Consider the following 21458-nt stretch of genomic DNA (forward strand, 5'->3'; position numbering starts at 1 on the left):
TGCAAGAGCCACATCTACAGATACTGTTCACATCACGTGATATGTTGTGATAGAGGCAGTGCATGTAAGAGAGCAATGCAGCAGGACACAAACAAGACACAGGAATTTAATTGACTGTAAAGTAATGCAATAAAGTCAACAATCACCGTAAATAACATGAAACACAAAACTAGTCGTGAGCAACGTCTACTGCACTCGATATGTACATTTTACTATTTACCTACTTGGAACGTTACAATGTAAAGAAGAAAACGCTCTGGTCAAATAGGAGCAATGAAGGGGCATGGGAAGGTAACATGGTGCGAGAAAACGGGGGTTGAGCATGCAGTGAGCAGTGGCGCAGCAGGTGAAAAAAATGTAGTTCACCTCACCTATTTCCAACATGCTCGCAGCACACAACTAAGGGAAAAGTGTTTCATAAATTTTAAAATAAATAAATAATTATCACTGGCGGGCCGTTACACCCAGTTCAGAATGCACTGTCATAGTTCTTTATATTATGTTTGCCTAGTCAAGCATCATATCAGATACCTGTATTGTAGGTATCAACACAGCTGTGTTGTGTCTGTGCCCTGTCTCACCAGTGTGCCTCCAGTATGCCATAGATGGCAAAAGTAGATGGCTAGAGACATCATTAGGAATTCCTGAGTAAACCTGTCAAAAGATACACAGCCTGAGATAAATGTGTAGAGCCAGAGAGAAAGTACAAGAACAAGATAGACACAGCTGTTAACAAGTGCAGAGGCTCCTAAACACCACTACAGTCGACCTACCCTTATAACGATAATCTCTATAACGATATTACCCTTCTAACGATATTTTTCTGCCAAACCAAATCACTCCATTGACTTGTGTATCTCTTAATTTGCTAAATCCTATATATAGGATTTTGGTCATATTTTTCAACTGGGTGTGGCATGAGAATAGCAAAAAGTATGTGACCAATTCTTCCTTGCTAGGTCTTAGTAGATATCGAGAGTTGAATGAGATAATTTTTCAAACACTAACATCTCAGGCTCATCTCCTTGCTCAATATTACTAAGGCCTGTGCCCTATTTTTCGAATCCTATATATAGGATTTGAGATTTTATTGGACCTTGTTTTATTGGACCTGGTAGTTTCATGACGGCATGTGCGATATGTCATCATGGAACCACCCCGTGCCACACCTGCAATGTTCTTCTGCACATTCACTGCTTCAGTCCTTTCCATGAAAGCAGCTGAACAATTATGCTCAAATTTCCAATTATTGCTGAAAATGGGTATTCATCAGAAATATTATCACCCTATGAATCTAAAATGTAAACATTCATGCCTCAAACATATTTACAACTTCCATGAAAACCATTATGCCGTTATTATTGGTCGTGATGACCAATAACAACGGCATAAAAGGCACACATTTTCAAATCCTATATATAGGATTTTTGGCCAGCAAATTAAGAGATACAATGCCCTACCTCTATAACAATATTGCTATAACGATATTACCCCTATGACGATATAAAATGGGCTGACCAATCAACATTTTCCATTTTATAACAATATCTAGCAGGGAATATGTAGAGCCCACTATCCAGGTAGGGCAAGCTTCACTTGATAAGTCGCTGGGACATGACGAAATGCAATGGGTGCACCAGTGCCGGCAGTGGGCACCTTGCTGTGTACATGTTCGTCAGTTTTTATGCTATGAAGAGTGTAAAAAATGAACAAAATCCATGAATTATGACTAGGGCTGAAACGATTATACCGAATAATCGAGTACTCGTTTGATAACTTTAACGATCGAGCAATCGTTTAGATTACCGATTACGATTATTTTGTGTTTTTTTAAATTTTTAATTTCTTATACGCGCAGTGCATGCAGCGCAGAGTATATACCCCCGTTAGTACACAGTACTACACACTGCACGCGTGACTCGCCTTGTAACATGCTGTCAAAATCGAAAAACAGTCCTATAAGTAGAAAGGAAAAGGAAATATAGATACGAGTTGAGAGTAACTCTCCATCACTGTAACCAGATACTACATACAGTCAGAAAGTGCAACAACTAGGCACAAAACTGACAGAGTACTGAGACATTCGACGTCCTGACACTGTCCATCACTATGTCATGCATGAGGAGTACTGTAGGAGTTTGGCTTTCGGCTTGTACAATTCGTTTTCGCAAAGCTTCCCCTTGTTTACTTATCTTTGATATTTATGACCCACCCAAGTTGGGTGGTGTGCTGCTTTGCTGCTTCGAATTGTAGTTAGACCGCTTTGTCAAACATCCTACTGGTCTCGTCATAGTCCAGTAACAATCGACATTCTTTGTTCCGTTGGGACTGTAGCTTGTGCTCATTTTCGTTGCGCTTGCCTTCCCCTCTTTGGTCTTTCCATAACCTTGAACCTTCCAAGTTGGAAGGCTGTCGGTTAGCGCTACGGAGACGTGTTGAAGCTAGGTGTCAGGACGTCGAATGTCTCAGTACTCTGTCAGTTTTGTGCCTAGTTGTTGCACTTTCTGACTGTATATATAGTATCTGGTTACAGTGATGGAGAGTTACTCTCAACTCGTATCTATATTTCCTTTTCCTTTCTACATTTATTATTGGCTCAACATCCGAGTTTCAAAGTCCTACAAGTGTAGTACAATCATCATCATGTACATGTATGTCATGTACAACGAAGCTGGAGCATGAAGCTCGAAGGTCAAGGTCGCGTCCGGTCTACATACTAGTACATAACACTTTTTTTGTGCAAAATTTTGTACATATTTCCACTTTTGGCCATTCCACGTACATATTCCAGGTACGGCCTCTTAAAGATTATAATCGAATAATCGATCGGGCTAAATGGATGATCGTTTCAGCCCTAATTATGACGTATGTGTATGAAATGAGCCAGTTACCCCTATAACAATATTAGGCCATCATTTTTTATATGTATGTTTCGCGTCAGTTCAACTTCCAGAATCATATGCGAGAGGTGGAAAAAAATAAAAAGTTGCAAAATAATAAAAAAGGCTCATCAGAGGTGTATAGAACTGTACACAGCACAATAGCTCGTGCGTGGTGTACATCTGAAAGAAAAATCGAACATCGAAGCACAAAATCTGCATCACTTTGTACAGAGGAGGTGCCCTTGCTTCTCTGGATTATTGTACTCAGCCTTCAGCAGCGGCGCAAAGAGCTCCGGAACGATGCATCCTCTCAGCTTGAGGCGATCGATGCGGTCTGTTGTAATATTAATGTTGTAAGCTCATAGAATACTGCTCGCAGATGCCGAACAAACGATTTAACAACGCTGGCCGGCCTCGAGGCCATTTCTGAATCCCAGCTTCGCCGTATGCAACCAGTCCACACTGATGACTCGCACGATCGTACACTAACTGTGCATGGTTGATTTTTTTATTTTTTCCGAAAAAAATCAAAACGTTTGCGTGCGGACGACGCGAAACATAGATATAAAAAATGATGGCCTTACCCGTATAACAATATTTCTTGGTGTGACGCTAATATCGTTATAAGGGTAGGTCGACTGTACCAGCCACCGCAGTCTCAGGTGCTGCATTTTTCAAACGACTTGTGCCCAACTTTACAATTTTACCCTTGGGTCTCACCAGATAAAGAAAGAAAGAAAGCAAGAAAGCGAGAGAGAGAGAGAGAGAGAGAGAGAGAGAGAGAGAGAGAGAGAGAGAGAGAGAGAGAGAGAGAGAGAGAGAGAGAGAGAGAGAGAGAGAGAGAGAGGCAGGCAGGGGTTATCATTATAGAGCAAGAATGGGGAATGGAGCCAAACAGCATTGACTGAACATGCTAGTAAAGCAGCAGCAGGAGCAGCAAACGGAAGCTGACAATCTCATGTACATGACATTGTATCAAATATTTGAAGTACAGGTGGAACCCTGATAATTCGAACAATGGTGCTTGACCGATTTCTATCAATACGATATCCACATAACAATTTCTGATAATTCGAACTTCGAACTGGGTATGTCCGGTTAAAGTTAGCAAAGTATAATTAGAAGTTCACTTTATTTCCTGCAAATCAGTTTGGTTTGCATGCACAGGGAGTTCAGTGTCCACTAAATCTGTGTCTAAGGTGTGTAGTGCAACTCTGCATGTCAATACTAGCATTTTGACGTACATTATGCGTTGTGGGTGTATGTTTGGATAATTAGAATGTCAGGATAATTAGAAGTTTTCCCCCGGCATTTTGGGGTTTGAATTATCAGGATTCCACCAACAAGGGCAGTACGGTAATAGAGACAGAATACCAGGCTACTCAAAACACAGAACGTATGCTGTCTGGGTGCTATCTTGCTGCTTTTGCAAGGAATTACACTTCGCAACAGGTCCCCTGCCACGAAGGTGTCAAGGAGAGCAATTCAACCTACCTTGAAGGGATAGTCGGATGTTTATTGCATCTGTGTCTGCAGATACCAGATCTGATCCATAAGTCGACGGGAAAACTCAATACCAATCAACTGCAGGATAGGAAGACATAGATGCACACGGACATAAGAGAATAGAGAATATTTCACATTCAAAGGACAACAGCAGCTCCGTTTCCAAACCCACCAAACCGCACAACATGAAAGCAAGCAGATTGGACATTGCAGTGATGAACGGACAGCGCACGCCACCACTGCAAACATGCCCGCGTCTGGCAAAGACAATGAATGCACTGTATAAATATGACTGAGGCGGTGATCATTTCATCGGATCTGGATCGAGATTCCAGATCCTCTGAATCCTTCAGAATCAATTGATCGCTCTAGCTGCTTTCAGGTCAGGCTCAGCGCGTTTCCTCTCTCGTATGGCCACGCTCTGCTCTGGACAGACGTGAATACTAGTATCTTCTAAAGACCGGTACCTGCTCGGTTTTCTCCCGTTCGTCGCCCTTGAGCTTATCCGTCGATCCTGACTCATGACTGAAGGTGAAGAACGACGAAGAGAAATCCGGATCGAATTGGATCACTATGTTACACTCTGGTACTGAATCTCACTGTTGAGAACAAACTGGTAATGTGAAGAACAGACTGGTAATGTGAAGAACGAGGAATATCTGTGAACTACGAAAACTCTGAAAACGCAAGCAAAACTCTGAGCTGTGAGAACAACAATTACAAGCCGCGTGAACAAACTCCAGCCTGACTCTAACTCTCGTAGGTCTAACTCTAACAAACGAAGAACGGAATATGTGAATATAAAAGAGCTGCTTGCAAAGCAGTGCCAGCCAAAGTGCAGCGACACAAAGAGACACGAGACCAGGAAAGCCCTCCGAAGGAGACGCAAAGGAAACACGAGTGCTCGCAACAGCTCCGGGTCGCGGGGGAAGTGCAGTGCAGTGACAAGCGCGGGAATAACAAAAAATAGTAATAATAATAATAACACATTTCGCGTAGTAGAACACTAAACAATAGTGTTGAAACGAATAATCGAATAATCGAATAATTTAGAATATTCGTGGGGTGAACGAATAATCGAATAGTCGTAGGAATTGTCAGAAATGGAAAAAAAAAGAAAAAAAAAACGATCTTTGCTCAATGCTGACCCTGCTGATATTTGCATTGCGTAGATCTGCTCGTAGTATTTCTTCTCAATCTCCTCTCCTCCAAGTTTTAATCTCCTACCGGTATCTAGTATTACTTCTCTTCTTTCCATACGAGGGAAACATGGATGTAGTGAATGTGATTTTCGGTCTTTGACCACTTTGTGGTGGGTCTGATCTACTCACCTCCCACCGCTTTAGGAGCTGCATCTGCGCCTTGATCCAAGAGGGTGGTGGCTTTCCTGCGGATGCGGAAAACTCGGCTTCTAGCCGAGTCTCACACGAACCGTGAACGATTTTTGAACTTTTTTCTCCATACTGTGCTCTTCTGTCATGTCTGCACCCTGTACTTGCCAGTGCACATACTGGTAGATCTACATGTACATGATTGTACATGTACGTGTACATGTACGTGCATGTGCTGTACCGGTTAACCGGTTATGCACCTCCACAATACAAAATCCGATATTATTATAAATCAGCGAAAAATTTCAAAAAAACTACTTAAAAAGTACTGAAAAAGTGTTGAAAAATTCCATCATGCGTATGATAGAATATAGAATATTCGTTCGATGGAGGGCGAAATTATTCGATAGATTATTCGTTCGAAGAATCCGTGTTCGGTTTAAACACTACTAAACAATATAGAAAATAAAGTAGAAAGGAAAAGGACATATGGAAACGAGTTAAGAGTAACTCTCCACCACTGTAACTAGATACTATATACAGTCAGAAAGTGCAACAACTAGGCACAAAACTGACAGAGTACTGAGACATTCAGTGGTGGAGAGTTACTCTTAACTCGTTTCCATATGTCCTTTTCCTTTCTACTTTTATTATTGGCTCAATACCCGAGTTTCAAAATATAGAAATTCAGTGTTTTTTCCACTTCTGTCTTGTGAACATCACCAGCAAGGTGTAGCTGCTGATACTGATTTCTCCTCGGTTGTCGAGCTGCACAGTTTCTTCCAGTCTGTCTTGTCCGCTGTTTGTTGTCGGCACCTGGAAAGGTCTTCCATGGTCTTCATGGGCACACCCAGCTTATTCATCTCAGCGACCAGACTTGTGGCCAGTGTCAACTTTGGCCGCCCACGAGGTGCTTTGTTGCCCGTATCAAAATAGCCGCTCATGGCTACTTGCGGTGGCGTGTCCGTGTCCATCCGTTGCACATGACCGGTCATTCTTAGTCGCCCACATGCACCTGTATCTAATACAGGGTTGCTCTTGGTTCTGCCGTATAGGTCGTCGTTCGAGATTGTGTCAGGGTATCGGATTCCAAGTAATAGTGAGGTTCTGCCACAGGGTAAAACGTACCAAAGCACGTATGGAAACCTCGCCGCGGTACAGGATCAAGTTTCATACGTATTTTTCATACCGTTTTCCGTGTGAAACACGCTTCACACGGACTGGTCTCCGTGTGAAAACTGAACGGACAGAGTACATGTGGCGGGGAGTTCGAGTATACTAGAGCATGCTACGCACAGCAGAACCGGCGCAACGTACGAAAAATCCGTGGAGCAGAACCTCTCCAATGATCGCATTCGACGCCGGTGGAATGCGTCTGCCTTGGCCATTGCTGTTGCCCATAACCCCCAAGTCTCGCAATTGTACAGCAATGTTGGCAGTACATTAGCGTCGTACAGGCGTAAGCGTGTCTTCTCTGCTACTTTATCTCTAGCAGCCATAGGGCGTACAGCTGGCCAAACACACGGGAGGCAAGTTCCATCCTGCGACGAACATCCTCTTCCTCCCCCATCAAGGAGCCAAGCTGCCTGATGCCCGCTAGCTCACGGATTCAGGTGACACACGGATCCACTCTGTTTTATCCGGATTTACTTTTAGTGACCAATCGTGCAGTGTGTCTGCTAATACAGGCAGAGCATTCTCAAGCAATAACAAAAAGAGTGCCCAGAAATCATAAACGGTAGCCGTGACAATTGCATTGATTGGGGAATGACTGAAAACTGACCCACCGTACTGGGGCCAGCAGAAAAGGGTATCAATGCACACTGGATTTAGTCATGCGGTCATGCGTGGCCTATTACACACTGTATAAGGCTACAGATTCATGCAAGTAGAAACGCATTATTGCAGAGATGGAGTATTCCAGCACAGCAGCATACCTGAATGATGATGACAACACCGCAGAGGATGCCGAGAACAAGCCAATTGCTCTTGATCCATTCAAAGACGGCCTCGACACACCCTGTTGTCCAGATGATCTCGTTCCGGCGGCTCTGTGAAGGGAGGCAGTTGAGAGGGAGAGAAACAAATCATTCCTCTGTGAAGGGAGGCAGTCGAGAGGGAGAGAAACAAATCATTACTCTGTGAAGGGAGGCAGTCGAGAGGGAGAGAAACAAATCATTACTCTGTGAAGCAAGGCAGTCGAGAGGGAGAGAAACAAATCATTACTCTGTGAAGGGAGGCAGTCGAGAGGGAGAGAAACAAATGATTACTTTGTGAAGGGAGGCAGTCGAGAGGGAGAGAAACAAATGATTACTCTGTGAAGCAAGGGAGAGCTACAACTTATTACTCCCACTCTGAAACAGGTGGATGTAGTGACGGCATGCAAGAGAGAGAGAGAAGCTGCTGGAGTGCACCGGAGCAGGAGCATGCCTAGTGCAGTGCAGAGTGACTTACAATTCTGGGGTACATGTTTTGCTTGGCCAACGACATGTTGGCATACGGGAAGACCTTGAAACCACACTGAGCATTGGTCGCGGCCTGGGTGCACAAGATGAGATAGAACCAATACAAGAAACACAAACACTGGATGAGCATGACAAGGCAGTTCAATGGGTCATTGTGTTAATGTTTATGAAGCCAAGAACGTTTTGGTTCACTGTGTCGCTTGACCACTTGAAGTTGCAGTACCTGTATTACACAAGTCTGTGCAGAAACTTGCAAAACTTTCTTCATGTGTGCTCATGATCCATGTGTGTACCTTCTGTGTTCCCTAAGGGCCGGGTTCGACTGCGGCTCCGATGCTCCGCTGCACGTCATCCGTGGCATCAAGAGTACATAACCTCCCAAGAGTGTGCAACTCGACTATGGGTACTGTCCCGACAGAATTTCAAGTTGACGTCATTTTTATGATGCAATGCGCACTGTACATGTATTATCAGACGTATCCTGAACCTGTGGTGGATAAAGCCCCGTTTGATCCGGTACAACTTAGTGCAAAGAAAAGCGTGGGATGTGTTGACACCCCGGTACAAATGTCGTAAATCACTGGTGCAAAGAGTGTTGCATCATAAAAATGACGTCAATTTGAAATTCTGTCGGGACAGCAGGGTATGTGGGAAAACTCTCATGGACTCATTGTTCTTCAAAGTCCACTGTTCCTGATTTCAGTTCTTGCTGTGTCTGCATATTCAGTGGATTTCTTGCTCACCCTGCTATTCCCCAAACTGGTTGCTCATTGTATGAGTGCGGCATGCAGATGCTTGTGCTAACTCAAATTTTAATTCGTTGCGCAGGCCAGAACACGAGGATTTTTGCGATGTCGCGCGCCAGGTAGGTAAAACGTCATAAAAAACGCCGAGCATGATCGCGGTACTGCGAATGGCAAGTGTCAATGGAACCGCACTGCATGCAGCCAAGTGCTGCGGAGCAGCGGATCCGAAGTGGAACCCGGCCCTTACAGGAACTCCTGAAATGCACACTTGTACTCTTTCATAACCTTTTAGACTTTCCAGAATATTTTCTACATTCCTGCCTATGGCATATGCGTATTCTCTCTTCTCCTCCCTAGAACAGTACGCAATATCCCTAGAACAGCACGCAATATCCCTAGAACATCACGCAATGTCCCTAGAACAATACACAACATCCCTAGAGCATTACGCAATATCCCTTTCTCCCTATACATGTACAAGCTGCTCATCTCCGTCTTGTTCTTCACTCCAATTCCAGTTAACTTCAGTCTACTCCAGCCAGGTGAGCTCAATCAGCCTAACTTGGAATAGTTTCTCAGCTCAATTATCCTTTCCTGCAAGCCTTCTGAAGATAACATTGCCATTTGTGCACGTGATTGCTGCAACATGGTGTCGGCACTCACAAGACACGACCTCGTCACACTTTTACAAATGAAACTCGCAGCGTGGTTCTCAAGTGAGCGGCAGGATTTCACTGGCCAGTACTGTGGCAATGATCTGCATCGCTACATGGGCTAGAGAAACACAATCCTCTGATATGATCTGACAGATCGATTCTCCCCCTCCCCCCTCACCACCCACACTGTCTTCCTCAGCATCTGAGCACCCCTGCAGCCGTAGCAAAGAAGAACTATTCATGTGCAACTCCTGGACCCCAAAGCTCTTTGGTCAAAGGAAGCCAACCAGAAAACAAAAAAATGCAAAATAAGGAGCGGTACCAGCAGAAGCACTTACCTCCTTTTTGCAACACGAAGATGGTACACCACACGAGCTGATAATCTCTGTGAATACTTCCTCTGTGCATTGAAAGTACTTGCTATGAACGCGCCAGTCGCTGGGATGAATTGCACCGCAGCACTGGAACTGGTGAGACAGCACAAAAGAATGTATACGACATGCAGGAGTGAGTGAGCAGTGAATGAAGCAGAGGCTGGTGTACATGCTTAGAAGTCTAGTACTCTTGGTGCAAAAAGCATGATGGAAGATTTCTTGTTCTTCCGCATAAACACGCACGAAGAAGATGAGAGTACACACTGCTAGCTGTGCATGCTCTGCGCTAGGCATTGAGATATCTGTGTAGCACACACAGTAAAGTACACTCAGGGAGAGTTGCAGCAGCTTGAGAGAGAGAGAGAGAGAGAGAGAGAGAGAAAGAGAGGAGAGAGAGAGAGAGAGAGTGCTCGATACAGCTAGGCGCAGAGCCTTATGCACATAAAACGAGGGAAACAAAGTGTTTCTGCTGTGACTCTGAGTTTCACGGTCTTAGCAATCAACAGTAGAGTATAGAGCATGGAACACAACCTACCATTCACAGGTTGATCATGTGTAGAGACTAGAGAGTAGTGGTCAAACGAATGCTGAGAAGCTTCGAACGTTCGTTCTCGAGTCGACATTCGAATGTCAAGTTGACTGCCCAAACGAATATCGTAACTCACAAAACTGTGAACTCTGCACTCATAGCAGCTATTTTCATGCATGCAAGCACGTACACACGTCTACTTTTGAAGTCGTGCCGCGCACGGGTGTTTCAGCAGCACCACTTAAAAATATGGCGTCATTTCGCGCGGTTTGGCAGGATTATGTTAGATTCGGCGCGAGTTATGAATTTATCAGAGTGTACCTAATCGATTTTCTTATTCACTTAGGTTTATCAGCGATATTTCGGTTTAGCAAAAGAGACAAACTATTTTTCAAATTCTACGAGTGAACAAGAATTATTTGGACAAGAAGCACAATCATGTTGACAGGTTCTCTGCTGGCGAACAGACAGTTATACACTAGTTTGCTCACTTACCGAGGACTTCTTCTGTCAGTTTGGCTGCCCAGCTCGTGCCGACCTACTGTTCCTGCGACTTTCTCTTCCGTGGCGCAGGACGCAGTGCTATCGCCTCGTTCGTCGTCGTCAGGAGGTGCTGTGCTGCAACAGTTTGGAGGCGCAGCAGTTCTCGAGGAATAGACTTGTACTTGAAGTTCAGAGAATTCAGTGAAGAGTGGAGACTCTCTGCACCTTGTTCTGCGAGGAGGCCCAATCCTACGCGGACTCGTTTCATCAGGGGAACTGTGTGTTCTTCTAATAGGTGCAACTTCGGCGTGATGTGGCCGAATTTCCTGGACACTACTTCCTTCCTGCAGAGGGCCAGGAATTTCTCGATGTCTTGTTGGAGTTGACCCAAGTCAGCGTCATCGACTGGTTTGCAGTGGCTGAACTTGGCTCGACACGTTGCGTAGCTGTTCATGAGAGCTACGTATCTATCCGCAATTTTAGTGGCCTCAGGACACAAGTCAGGACACCTTGTTTGGACTGACGAAAGATGTGCGGAGGTGATGGCAGTGACCACGGTGGGTTTCAAGGCTTCGTGGATGTGGTTACCAACGAAAGCACCACCGTGGTATACCTGACGCTCAATGCCATGAAGCTGTAGGACTGGCTCCAGTGCCGCGACGCATGGGCCACAGAATTGCTTACAGCCGCTCAGTTTGTCTACTTGCTGCTGAAGTTGTGCTGACCGCTGCTGGTGATGGTCACGCTGCTGTATTGCTGTTTGGTACACTTCTTGCAAGTTGGCGACAACACCAAGCTCGTCCATGCCGCCTTGCTGCTGTACGTGCAGTGCAACAAATTCAAGCTGTTCCTGAGTCGTAGTTAGCTGCTGGTTGAAATTCTGGACGAGCTGCTGTTCAGCAGTCAGTTCGCTATGTACATCGCACAGCTTCTTGTACGCAGCACCATCCGTGTCTAGTGCCTGGCTTCTTGCCACCAGTGCCAAGTCCAGTATTCGGAGCTCGCTCCGCATAGCTTCGAACAGCCAGGGGTAGATCCCGAGATCCAAGTGTAAGACTGGAATGATGACGTTCGGGATTGACACAGGCAGAACAATTGGTCGAATCACATTGTTATATTTCTTTGCCTGCGCCAGCTTTGAGCCTGCTGCTACATATTGGCTGTGGTCGCTTGCTAGAGATGCTAGTGTGCGTGGTTCTCTCTCGGCCTCCTCTCTCGCATCACTCTCAAGCTCCATGCTCTTCTTCGTGCATAAACAATGGAGACATGGCCGGAGTCCAGATGAGCCAGACAATCCAAAGTTGACAGTCTGAAACTCATAGTCCCCGAATAAATAAATCTTCATTGTCTTGCCTTTCCAGGAAGTCTGCTGAAGCTGCTGAAGCTGGGGTCGGTATTGTCCCAATGCCGTCTCCAAGTTTGCAGGCGTGTCTTTGCCGTTGAAGATGCAGAACGGTATTATGTTTGTGAGTGAATTCGGATGCTCGGTGTTGACGATCTGAAAGCTTAGCTTGAACGATCCACCTCCGTGATCTCCGCCAATCTTAATCCAAATCTCTGACTCAGGAATAGCTCCACCATGCCATGTTAGTCGGCTACTGTCCTGCAGCTGGTCCAGAAAGAATATGACAATATCCACCAAGTTAGGGAAGAGCACAGTTGCTATCATCGTAACTCCGCCATCCTTGTCTGTCATAGGGAGCTCTTTGGCGGTGTATGAAGGCAGCTTCGAAGCTATAAATGTGCGGACTGTCTTCTCGGATTCCATTTCAACGCCAAATTCGTGTAGCCAGCGACGTAGCTTCCGCAACTGACTCCACGGGAGGCTGAGGTCTGCCTTTATAGCCAGTGCACTGCCGGGTGACGGCTTCTTGGCCTTGATGCCAGCATCTAACAGAAGCTGCTCCTGTTCAGCAGCAGACAATCTCTGCAAGCCAGCCACCTCTTGTGCTCTGGCTCCAGCCACACCACCGCACACTGTCTCAGCATGTCTCGTCAATTCTGAGGATCTGCGGCGCAAAGTTGTGTCAGCAGCTCGGTCAGACGGCACATTACTCACAACAGCCCGTTGATAGACCTGTGGCTTGCCATGTGATGCTGTCCTTACCTCCAACCGCCCGTCATGCACCCTTGCTGCCACCAGGTGACCTGTTAGACGGTCAGCTACGTTGCCGCACAACTTGGACGGTGATGCGGACAGCACGTCCTCGACAGTCGAGCTTTGTCTAACGGTGCGGATTGGAGCTGTCGTCGTGGCTGGATTGAACTGGCATGCTGCAACATGCTTTCGCAGATCTCTCAGCGGAGTAACCACCGGGCAGCCTTGCAGAGATGGCTTGTGGAAGTCACACCGGAGTGTCCAACCATCCATCATCCTGCGTGGAACCTTTCCTGGCGTCTTTAGCTCAGATGCCTTCAAACAGTTGGCACATGCAGGACATTGCTTGTGCGTTGCTAACCATTCACACATGCAGTCTGCACAAAAGTACTCTTCGCAGCATGGTACTTCTATTACGTTGTCCACGATGTTACTGCATATGTTGCACTGCTGTACTGTGTGTGCGTTAATGAACCGCTCTTTGTTCAGTGGAATCGTTGCAGTATGTTGGCTGCTGCCTGTTGGATATACTGTCTCTCTTGGCACATCCAAACCACATTCCAGTTGTGTTGCTGATGTTTGTGAGGCGGGTTGTTGTGTTGGGGTGGCGGTTGCGGTGCTCACGCGTTCGTCCTGAGTGCGTGTTGTTTGCGGAGCGGCCGCGCGCCAGTGTGTGAGTTGCTTTGCATGCCGTTTTCCCGTGGCCTTTGCTGTATGATCAGTACAGAATGAACAGGCTGAGCGTTGATGTGGTGTCCATTTCACAGGAGGGCCACAGCCACCGCCGCAGTGCATGGCTTTTTCGCTGGCTCTCTTCATGGCCCTCTGGCACAATACACATACGTATGGGGGGTGTACTTGTGCATCATCTTCATCAATTTTTATCCCATGCACGCCTTCAAGCTGGGATTTATAAGATGCAACGGGATAACGGGTCTTCTGTGTGCATGTGGCGAATTTTCTGCCACCAACGCGACATACCTCGCCAAGATAAGATACGTGTGCGTCCATATCTTGTCGTAGCTGAAGGAAAACAACAGAATTTTGATGTTCACGTCTTTAGAAACGAATTCGCGTCTTGACAAAAAAATGTCGCAGATCGCTTCGTCAAGAACATACCTATGGCGAATCAAATCAACTAAGTCGATGCCGAAGTGATAACTACTTGATAATGGCCAAGAAAGCTTGTGCTAGTATCTGCGCAATTTCAGGTCGAGCGTGGAACACAACTTCGTTCTCTGCGAGGCAATTTGAATTTCGATCGTGGTGCGCGAGGTATGAAAGTGAAGCTAGGAAGGAGTCAAAGAAAAAGAACACAATTTCACCGTACAGAACCCAGTTTGGGCTGGGTAGTGACCTGCTTTAGAGCAGTATATCGATAAGTATTTCAGTAATCCACCACGGCCAGAGATTCAAATTTTCAAATTTCGGCAAAAAAAGGACGCCATTTTTAGTGGGCGGAAATCGTGCAAAAAAACATCCGTGCGCGCTGTCTTCAAGAGATGACTGTGTCATGTACATATTATTATATATATGTATGCATGCCATGTCATGTAACTAGTACTAGTAGCTGGCGCGAGGTGTGAAAGTAAGTTACGTTAGTTGTACAATCATGTAGATCTACTAAGGCCGGATGTTTGTGGTCCGATCACGAACTGGCCCAGACTCGAGTCGGTGCGCGCGTGAACCATGTGAACTGTGTTGTGGACTGGGTGGACTGCGTGCACTGCACTGGTGCTCAACTGATTGCTTCCTCAAGATCGTACAGTAGGTCTAGTCTGAGCAGTGAAGTCTAGTCTGGGTTGAACGTTGCATGCGCATGCAGTGCATCGCGCCCGGCTGTGAAACTGGAAGTGCAGTGCCACAGGCACAGGCGATTTTTGTCGTGACAACACTCGACGGTCTGTCTGAAATAATTATTATTGCTGAGAGCCGTCGTCGAGTCTTTCTTCATCAAATCCACCCAACGTTCGTCATGGCCGAGAAGAGTAGGCGCTCTGCCGTATGGGATTTCGGAATAGAGAAAACGGCTGACAATATTATCTTTATTCTCAGGACAATATTGCTACGTGTACTCGGTGCAAGCCGCCGAAAGACTTGGCATACCATGGCGGAACAACGAATTTATGTAACCATCTGAAGGACGTTCACCATGTCGACTTGGATGGCGCAGGGGCGAAACCGAAAAAAGGACGGAGGAATAACTGCTTTCTTCAAGGCAAAGAAAGTGCCATCGGCTAGATCCTCTGGATGCGACTACCGATTGGTGGAATTTGTGTGCAGAGATTTTCGACCTGTGAGCGTAGTCACTGGTGCGGGGTTCCTTTCGCTCATGAACTACCTCGAGCCTGGCTACACGGTCCCGTCTGCGACTCAAGTGACAAAGCTAATTCAGCGGAAGCACGTCGCGGGCCTGAAGTTGCTGGTGCAGTGGTGGAGAACCTTGAAAAGGCCAGCTTCATGTCGCTGACTACAGACCTGTGGACAAGCAGACGAATGGAGGGGTACATCACCATCACTGTCCACTTCATAAATGAGTCATGGCATCTACAGTCTCTACAGTCTCTGTTGCAGACTTGCAGTGTGCAATTTCGCTTACGATTTGGGTGCCTTTTAGTGTTACATACTGGTCGGCAGCTATAATTTCTAACTGATTTCTTAATCATGGAACGGGCGACATTCGTTCGGTATTCGTTAGGAACATTCAGAGAAGGTTCGATTCGTTGTTTAGCACATTCGTTTGACCACTACTAGAGAGTGCAACAATATCTACTACACTGTAGTACTATTCACAGGATAATCATGTTGGCGAAGAAAAGAGATACAAGTAGACAGGGACACATCAGGTCTTTTAGACGGACACAGTTCACAGCAGAACTCACTCGGATTTGCACCTCGCGGATAGCATCATCCAATGCAGTTGCTGCGTTGGTTGTCTGATACTGAGATATGGCTTTGGTGGTCTGCTCAATGGCCACTGTCTTCACCTGCAGCAACAGCCACGGCGACACCAACAAAAACACCCTATCACCACCAACAATAGCAAACAATAGAGAGGTTCCGCACTACGTAAAGTTGAGCAACTTTACGTTAGTGGGCGGGAAAAACCCGTGAATTCGCGAGTTTGCACTCAACTTACGGAAAGTTGTCTACGGAGAGTACGTAGATAGGGCTCTGATAACGTAGCTGGTCCGTAAGAGGATTGGGGTACAAATTTATGACTCTCTCCCCAGGTCGATCTGGTCGTACACTGCCACGTTCAGAGTTGCCAAGGGCAGCTACGTGATTCGAAAACTCCGTATGGTGGAACACAGATGCGCATGCAGTTTACGTAAGACTTTCCGTAGATCGACTACGTTTTTTACTAACGTAATTACGTTATGCGGAACCTCTCTATTGTCATCACCAGTCCACCACAATTCTTAGGTTAGCGGATGCAGGGCGAACAAACACAGCAGCCAGAGTCGAAGTCGCTCCCTTACAACATTTAGGCCTAGGAGAGTACAACCATGCACTTATTATTATTATTATTATTATTATGAAATGGCCGAAAGGCAATGTGCCTATCGAGGGGTTCATTTGATTGAAAGAACAGTACTACAGTACTACTAGTACATGTACATGTATGTACAAAGACAAGTAGGGCTTGATGAGGAGAGAAATGGGGAAAATCAACTGCAAGGTGGCGGAATTCCGTTGATTGCACAAGCATGGTTAGCTGTAAATTTCCTGAGGGCAGCTTTGAACTGTGGACACTATTATCTTCTTAGAAAATCTTCCCAGTTCACAATATTCGACAATGATTCTGTGCACCTACACAACTATACAGCTACCATTCGTTTGTTCGCTTCCAAGCGTGGGTTAGAATCAACTCACCTTTGTTGAAAGGAAGTACATCAGCAAGCCGCTGACCAGCTCGGCAAACAACATAAATATGAGAATGTAGTGAAACTGCAGCAGAAAAACAGGCACAGGGTGAGAGAAACTTCGTGAGAAGGATGTATCTTGTTCAGAGATGTGTCCAAACGAGAGAGCTTGGAAGCTCAGGGCCCTACGCTATGCTTTTTTGCCTTGATGACCTAGACAAAAAAAGCATACGGATGTTATAAATTCATATAAATTTTTCCTTTTTTTTTTAAAGACCTAACCTGGGATTCGAACCCGCACTATCGCCGTGCATGCATCCCCCGATACACTTCGCATACAAACTAATTCTTCCAAGTTGCTTCACGTTATGATCTTGCATTTGAAAGCCCTATTTGAATATGCATTGTGGCCAGCCGTCTTTGATAGCACGGTACGGTACAGGACAGGTACGGTCGAGGGTAATACGACACTGTCTACCGCCTTGATGACCTTGGCAAAAAAAGCATAGAGATGTTATAAATTTTTCAATTCTCCAATTTTTAAGCATAACCTGGGATTAGAACCCGCACTATCGCCCTACATGCATTCCCCCATACACTTCGCATTCATACTCATTCTACCAAGTTGCTTCACGTTATGATCTTGCGTTTGAAAGCCCTATTTGAATATTGCGGCCAGCTGTATGTGGCCAGCTGTGTTTGATGGTACGGTACGGTACGGGACAGATACGGGATAGCGCCAGGCGTGACACAAACACACAAACACACAAACACCAAATTAAAGCTGTGTGGACCCTGGCTAGCGCCAGACGTTACTGAAGTAACGTCTTCTGCATAGCTACGGGAATAAGGAGCTATTAAAGCTAATTTAACCTTTTGAGCTCAGGCCCATTGAAAACCTCTGCCACGCAGTAAAATTTTTAAATTCACTCTATGTCTACTCGTGTGCACGCATGCATTCTTGCCGGAAATGTCTACCTGTGGCGACAATAATTTTTTTCATGGACTGATCTTTTTTAGTGTTTGCACTCTTGGCTGCTGCTGTGGCATTTTTGTATTTTCGTACTGCTGCGCTCTGTACGGCTGCACTAGCCGTATTAGCTGTCGTACCCATATCAAATGCACACATTCAATCCCTGGCTACGCTTTGGAACTGTTTTCGTTGCCTATGTCCTCATCTCTCTTCGTTTTGTTTTCGCTGCCTGGGCTCTCATTTATCTTTGCTTGCTTGCTTGCTTGTATTGCTGAGGGAACATATGCTGGTTTGTATTCGTGGGTCCCCATGGTGCATGGGCCACGCGTACTCATCCGGCGGATATGTGTGAATAATAATAATAAATAATGTGAGCAAACTTGATTTTGAACGATTTTTCATGTATCCTGAGCACAGAACTGTTTTTGTTTTGGAAATACAACAAAATAACAAAAGTTATGACCGTTTTCAGAAAGGTAGTTATGCGCGAATTTGATATTTTGAAATGTATGCACGCGCATGTAACTCCAGTTCAAACTTACGGAGCGACTCGCATTTTTTTACTGTACTCGTACATCCTAGGAGTCCTCTGTGCAGCGGTACAGCTCGCCGCCACGCCACGGAAGAAGTGCGTACATCCTAGGAGTCCTCTGTGCAGCAGTACAGCTCGCCGCCACGCCACGGAAGAAGTGCGGAATCGATGTAGTTTCGTACTGACTCGTGACGTTCTAGAACGTGACGCGTGTCACAGTGGCAGTGGTCATGACGTGTCAGAACGTCATGCGTGCTCAAAAGGTTAATAGAGATGAAGGTGGAGGAAGACAAATGAGCACACGAAGCACAGAAGCCACTGGCAAATCCAATGAGGCCTTTCGCAACATTACTCTTCATAATCATCAGTACATGGTTGATAGGAGCAGAAGTAGATCCATCTAAATATTGGTTTATTGGGCCGGCCAGAGCAGCGGAATTCGTCACTGTGTTAACACTGCAGTATGGCATCACCTTCGACAGGCAGCTGGCATTCCGCAGCCATATCCGACAGCTTGCAGTACGCGGAGCCCAGCGGCTCGGCTTCCTCCGTAAGGCATCGGCTGTGCTAGACCCAAAGCACCGGGCAATCGTGTACCGTGGCTTTGTCCGCCCTGTGTTAGAGTATGGCATGCTGGTGTGGATGAGCGCAGCCCCCACCACCTTGGCCCGCCTCACTGCCATCCAGCGCCGTGCCCTGCACATAATTGGAGATGGATCATACCTCCCGAGCCTCGACATTCGCCGTACTGTAGCAGGGCTCTGCTTTCTGTACAAGCTGCACTTTGTGGAGGGTCCGGAAATGGTGAAAGCCATTCTGCCACCATCAGCAGCCGCACCGCAATGCCGCATGTCTACTCGTGAGACAACCAGATCTGCAACACATCATCCATCGCAACTCACCAGTATTCTTCCTCCTCAGTCACGAAACAACACGCTCCGCTCATTTCCCCACTCCCTCATCGCAACGTGGAATCAGCTCCCACCTACTCTTCTGCAGTCTCCCCCTTCTCGCAGAGGTATGCACACGTTCAAGAAAAACGTCAACGACCACTTGCGGCGCAGCAAGTGGGAGTGGGCCACAGACAGGCTATGATCTCTGCCAACGCACCAGCCTAATTATACTGACCGCACTCCAGCTCCCTTCTACCCCTCTTTGATCCCCTTCGCTCAGCCTTAAAGTCCGATTATCAGTTCTCTCCATCTTCCTACGGTGCACTGCTTTTACTATTGTTTTGTCCTATCTCAATCTCAAATTCTCCCCATTATCGTTTGCAAAGCCGGTGCTTCCCTCTTGGATGCACATGTTTCTTTTCTCCTATGTATCGGCGCACAGGAGTAACGATGATTCCGAGACCTTTGGTCGGAGGAGTTACTTTTGCCCCGCCCCCACTTCCATCCAATATGCCACCGCCCCCGCTGTGCAGCATCTGATGGTACTGTGGTATTCAGTAAAAAAAAATCGAGGTCCCCATTGCTCTGCGATAGTATGCGGTGTATAATCTGGCTTCACTACGTAGTTGGCGCCATTTGCGCACTCTAAGGTGCCAATTTGTAACTGCTTCAACTGCCTGGAAAGGTAGATAAAAGGACTTGCTTGCTTCAGCTCATACTAACAATGAAACGATTATGGCAGTGATGCGAAGGGCCATATCGAATTATCCAGTGGCTCCCGTCATGCGTGTGCTAAACTGATTATGGCATGTATGAAAAACAGTCCCTCTGAGACCCCCATTTGTGAGCTTAATTCAGGTGCCTGGCATGGGGCAAAGTCATACCATACTGTGACATACATACACACTCAGTTTTGAATATAAAAGTGGGTTGAATTTCTTACCCATTTCAGCAACACGACATTCTCTCTGAGTGATCCAATGGCGCCCAGAAAGCCCACACACGTGAATATGGCTCCTACGGCGATCAGTAGGACAGCAGGATCGGTCGTGAATCCACTCAAAGAGAAGAAACGATCGCTGATCACACGAGAATAAATGCCGACTCCCGTGAGACAGACACTTATTACCTTTACACATCAGAACCAAATAAGAACAACAACAGGCAACCCGATGAACAAACCTTTTTCGTGACGCCCAGCTTTGCCGAGGACTCTCTCTCACACACACACACACATACCCAGGCAATGGTGTTCGTTATGAACAAGGTGAACTTGATACAAGGAGCAACATGCTCTTCCCTGACTTCGAATTGTTTGCGGATAGACTGACGAATGGTCCTGCGTCGTCTAGGCTCGGGCATGATTGCTTGCGAACAGCTACTAGTATCCCGAAACACTGATTTGGAGCTCCTTCCTCAACTCAGCCCAGTTCTTGACACCCTGACTACAACTAAAAGTAAAAGTCTTGACACAGAGCGGTTTCAACAACAACGGGACTTCTTTCCTCGGGACAGCCTTCGACGTAGATTCTACTAATTAGTTGACGAAACGTGTAGTTTAGTTGTTCCGTTGCATCTAGCTAGATCGAATCAAAGCTTCCCTCGGCGTCGGCAAGCTATCTCTGCTTTTCTGTTTTTTCTGTTATGCCATGATCTGATGATGTCATTTCGCACGTCTCTGCGGGAGACGTACATGCATATATAAGGCCTTTTCTGTACACACTTGGTAGATATATCTGTAGTAGTAGATCTACATTTCGTCGACGTCGACTGTCTGTGGGAGCCTGTTGGCTCTGCTTGTTCCAAGTGGCTGTTCCAGAACAGAATCAGTCTGTTCTGGCGGATAGGGACATCACGAGGCAACGAGAACAGGTTAGGAAAAAGCATACATGATGTACGTCGTAGTCGGTGCTGTCGAATATTTTGCACTAGCCGGACACTCCAGACTAGAGGCCCCATATTTTGTTGATGTGCTTTTACAACACGGGTGATCTGTATGTAAGTTTGCATGTGTAGATCTACAATTATTGCATTCAACCTGACCACAAAACAGTGAATCTCTGGAATAACAACCTCAGTTGGCCTTGGGATATAGTCACGACTCTAGAGATCATTAGCAAACCG

At 46.2% G+C, this 21458-nt stretch overlaps 1 protein-coding gene across 1 annotated transcript; it reads right to left on the reverse strand.

Annotated features, from left to right (window-relative positions):
* On the reverse strand, nt 1-20942 carry LOC135807138 (tetraspanin-33-like). Its single transcript, XM_065321174.1, has 9 exons — nt 20574-20942; nt 20278-20463; nt 16947-17021; nt 15953-16057; nt 9925-10053; nt 8174-8257; nt 7657-7770; nt 4377-4466; nt 1-673 (listed from the first exon to the last, which is right to left on the reverse strand). The coding sequence occupies exons 1-8, from the start codon at nt 20694-20696 to the stop codon at nt 4398-4400; spliced, it is 885 nt and encodes a 294-aa protein (XP_065177246.1). The 5' UTR covers nt 20697-20942; the 3' UTR covers nt 1-673; nt 4377-4397.
* Between the last annotated feature and the right edge of the window lie 516 nt (nt 20943-21458).

Source organism: Sycon ciliatum, chromosome 1, assembly GCF_964019385.1.
Source record: "Sycon ciliatum chromosome 1, ocSycCili1.1, whole genome shotgun sequence".
Lineage (NCBI taxonomy): Eukaryota > Metazoa > Porifera > Calcarea > Leucosolenida > Sycettidae > Sycon > Sycon ciliatum.

Bases quoted from the DNA above. Each gene is read 5' to 3' on its own strand.
- LOC135807138 (XM_065321174.1), bottom strand. From the start codon at position 20,696: ATGCCCGAGCCTAGACGACGCAGGACCATTCGTCAGTCTATCCGCAAA. The intron at 10,054-15,952 runs GTGAGTTCTGCT...CTGTCTCACCAG, and splicing joins TCCGCGAGGTGCAAATCCGA to TTCCAGTGCTGCGGTGCAAT. The intron at 8,258-9,924 runs GTAAGTGCTTCT...TTGTGCACCCAG, and splicing joins CTTCGTGTTGCAAAAAGGAG to GCCGCGACCAATGCTCAGTG.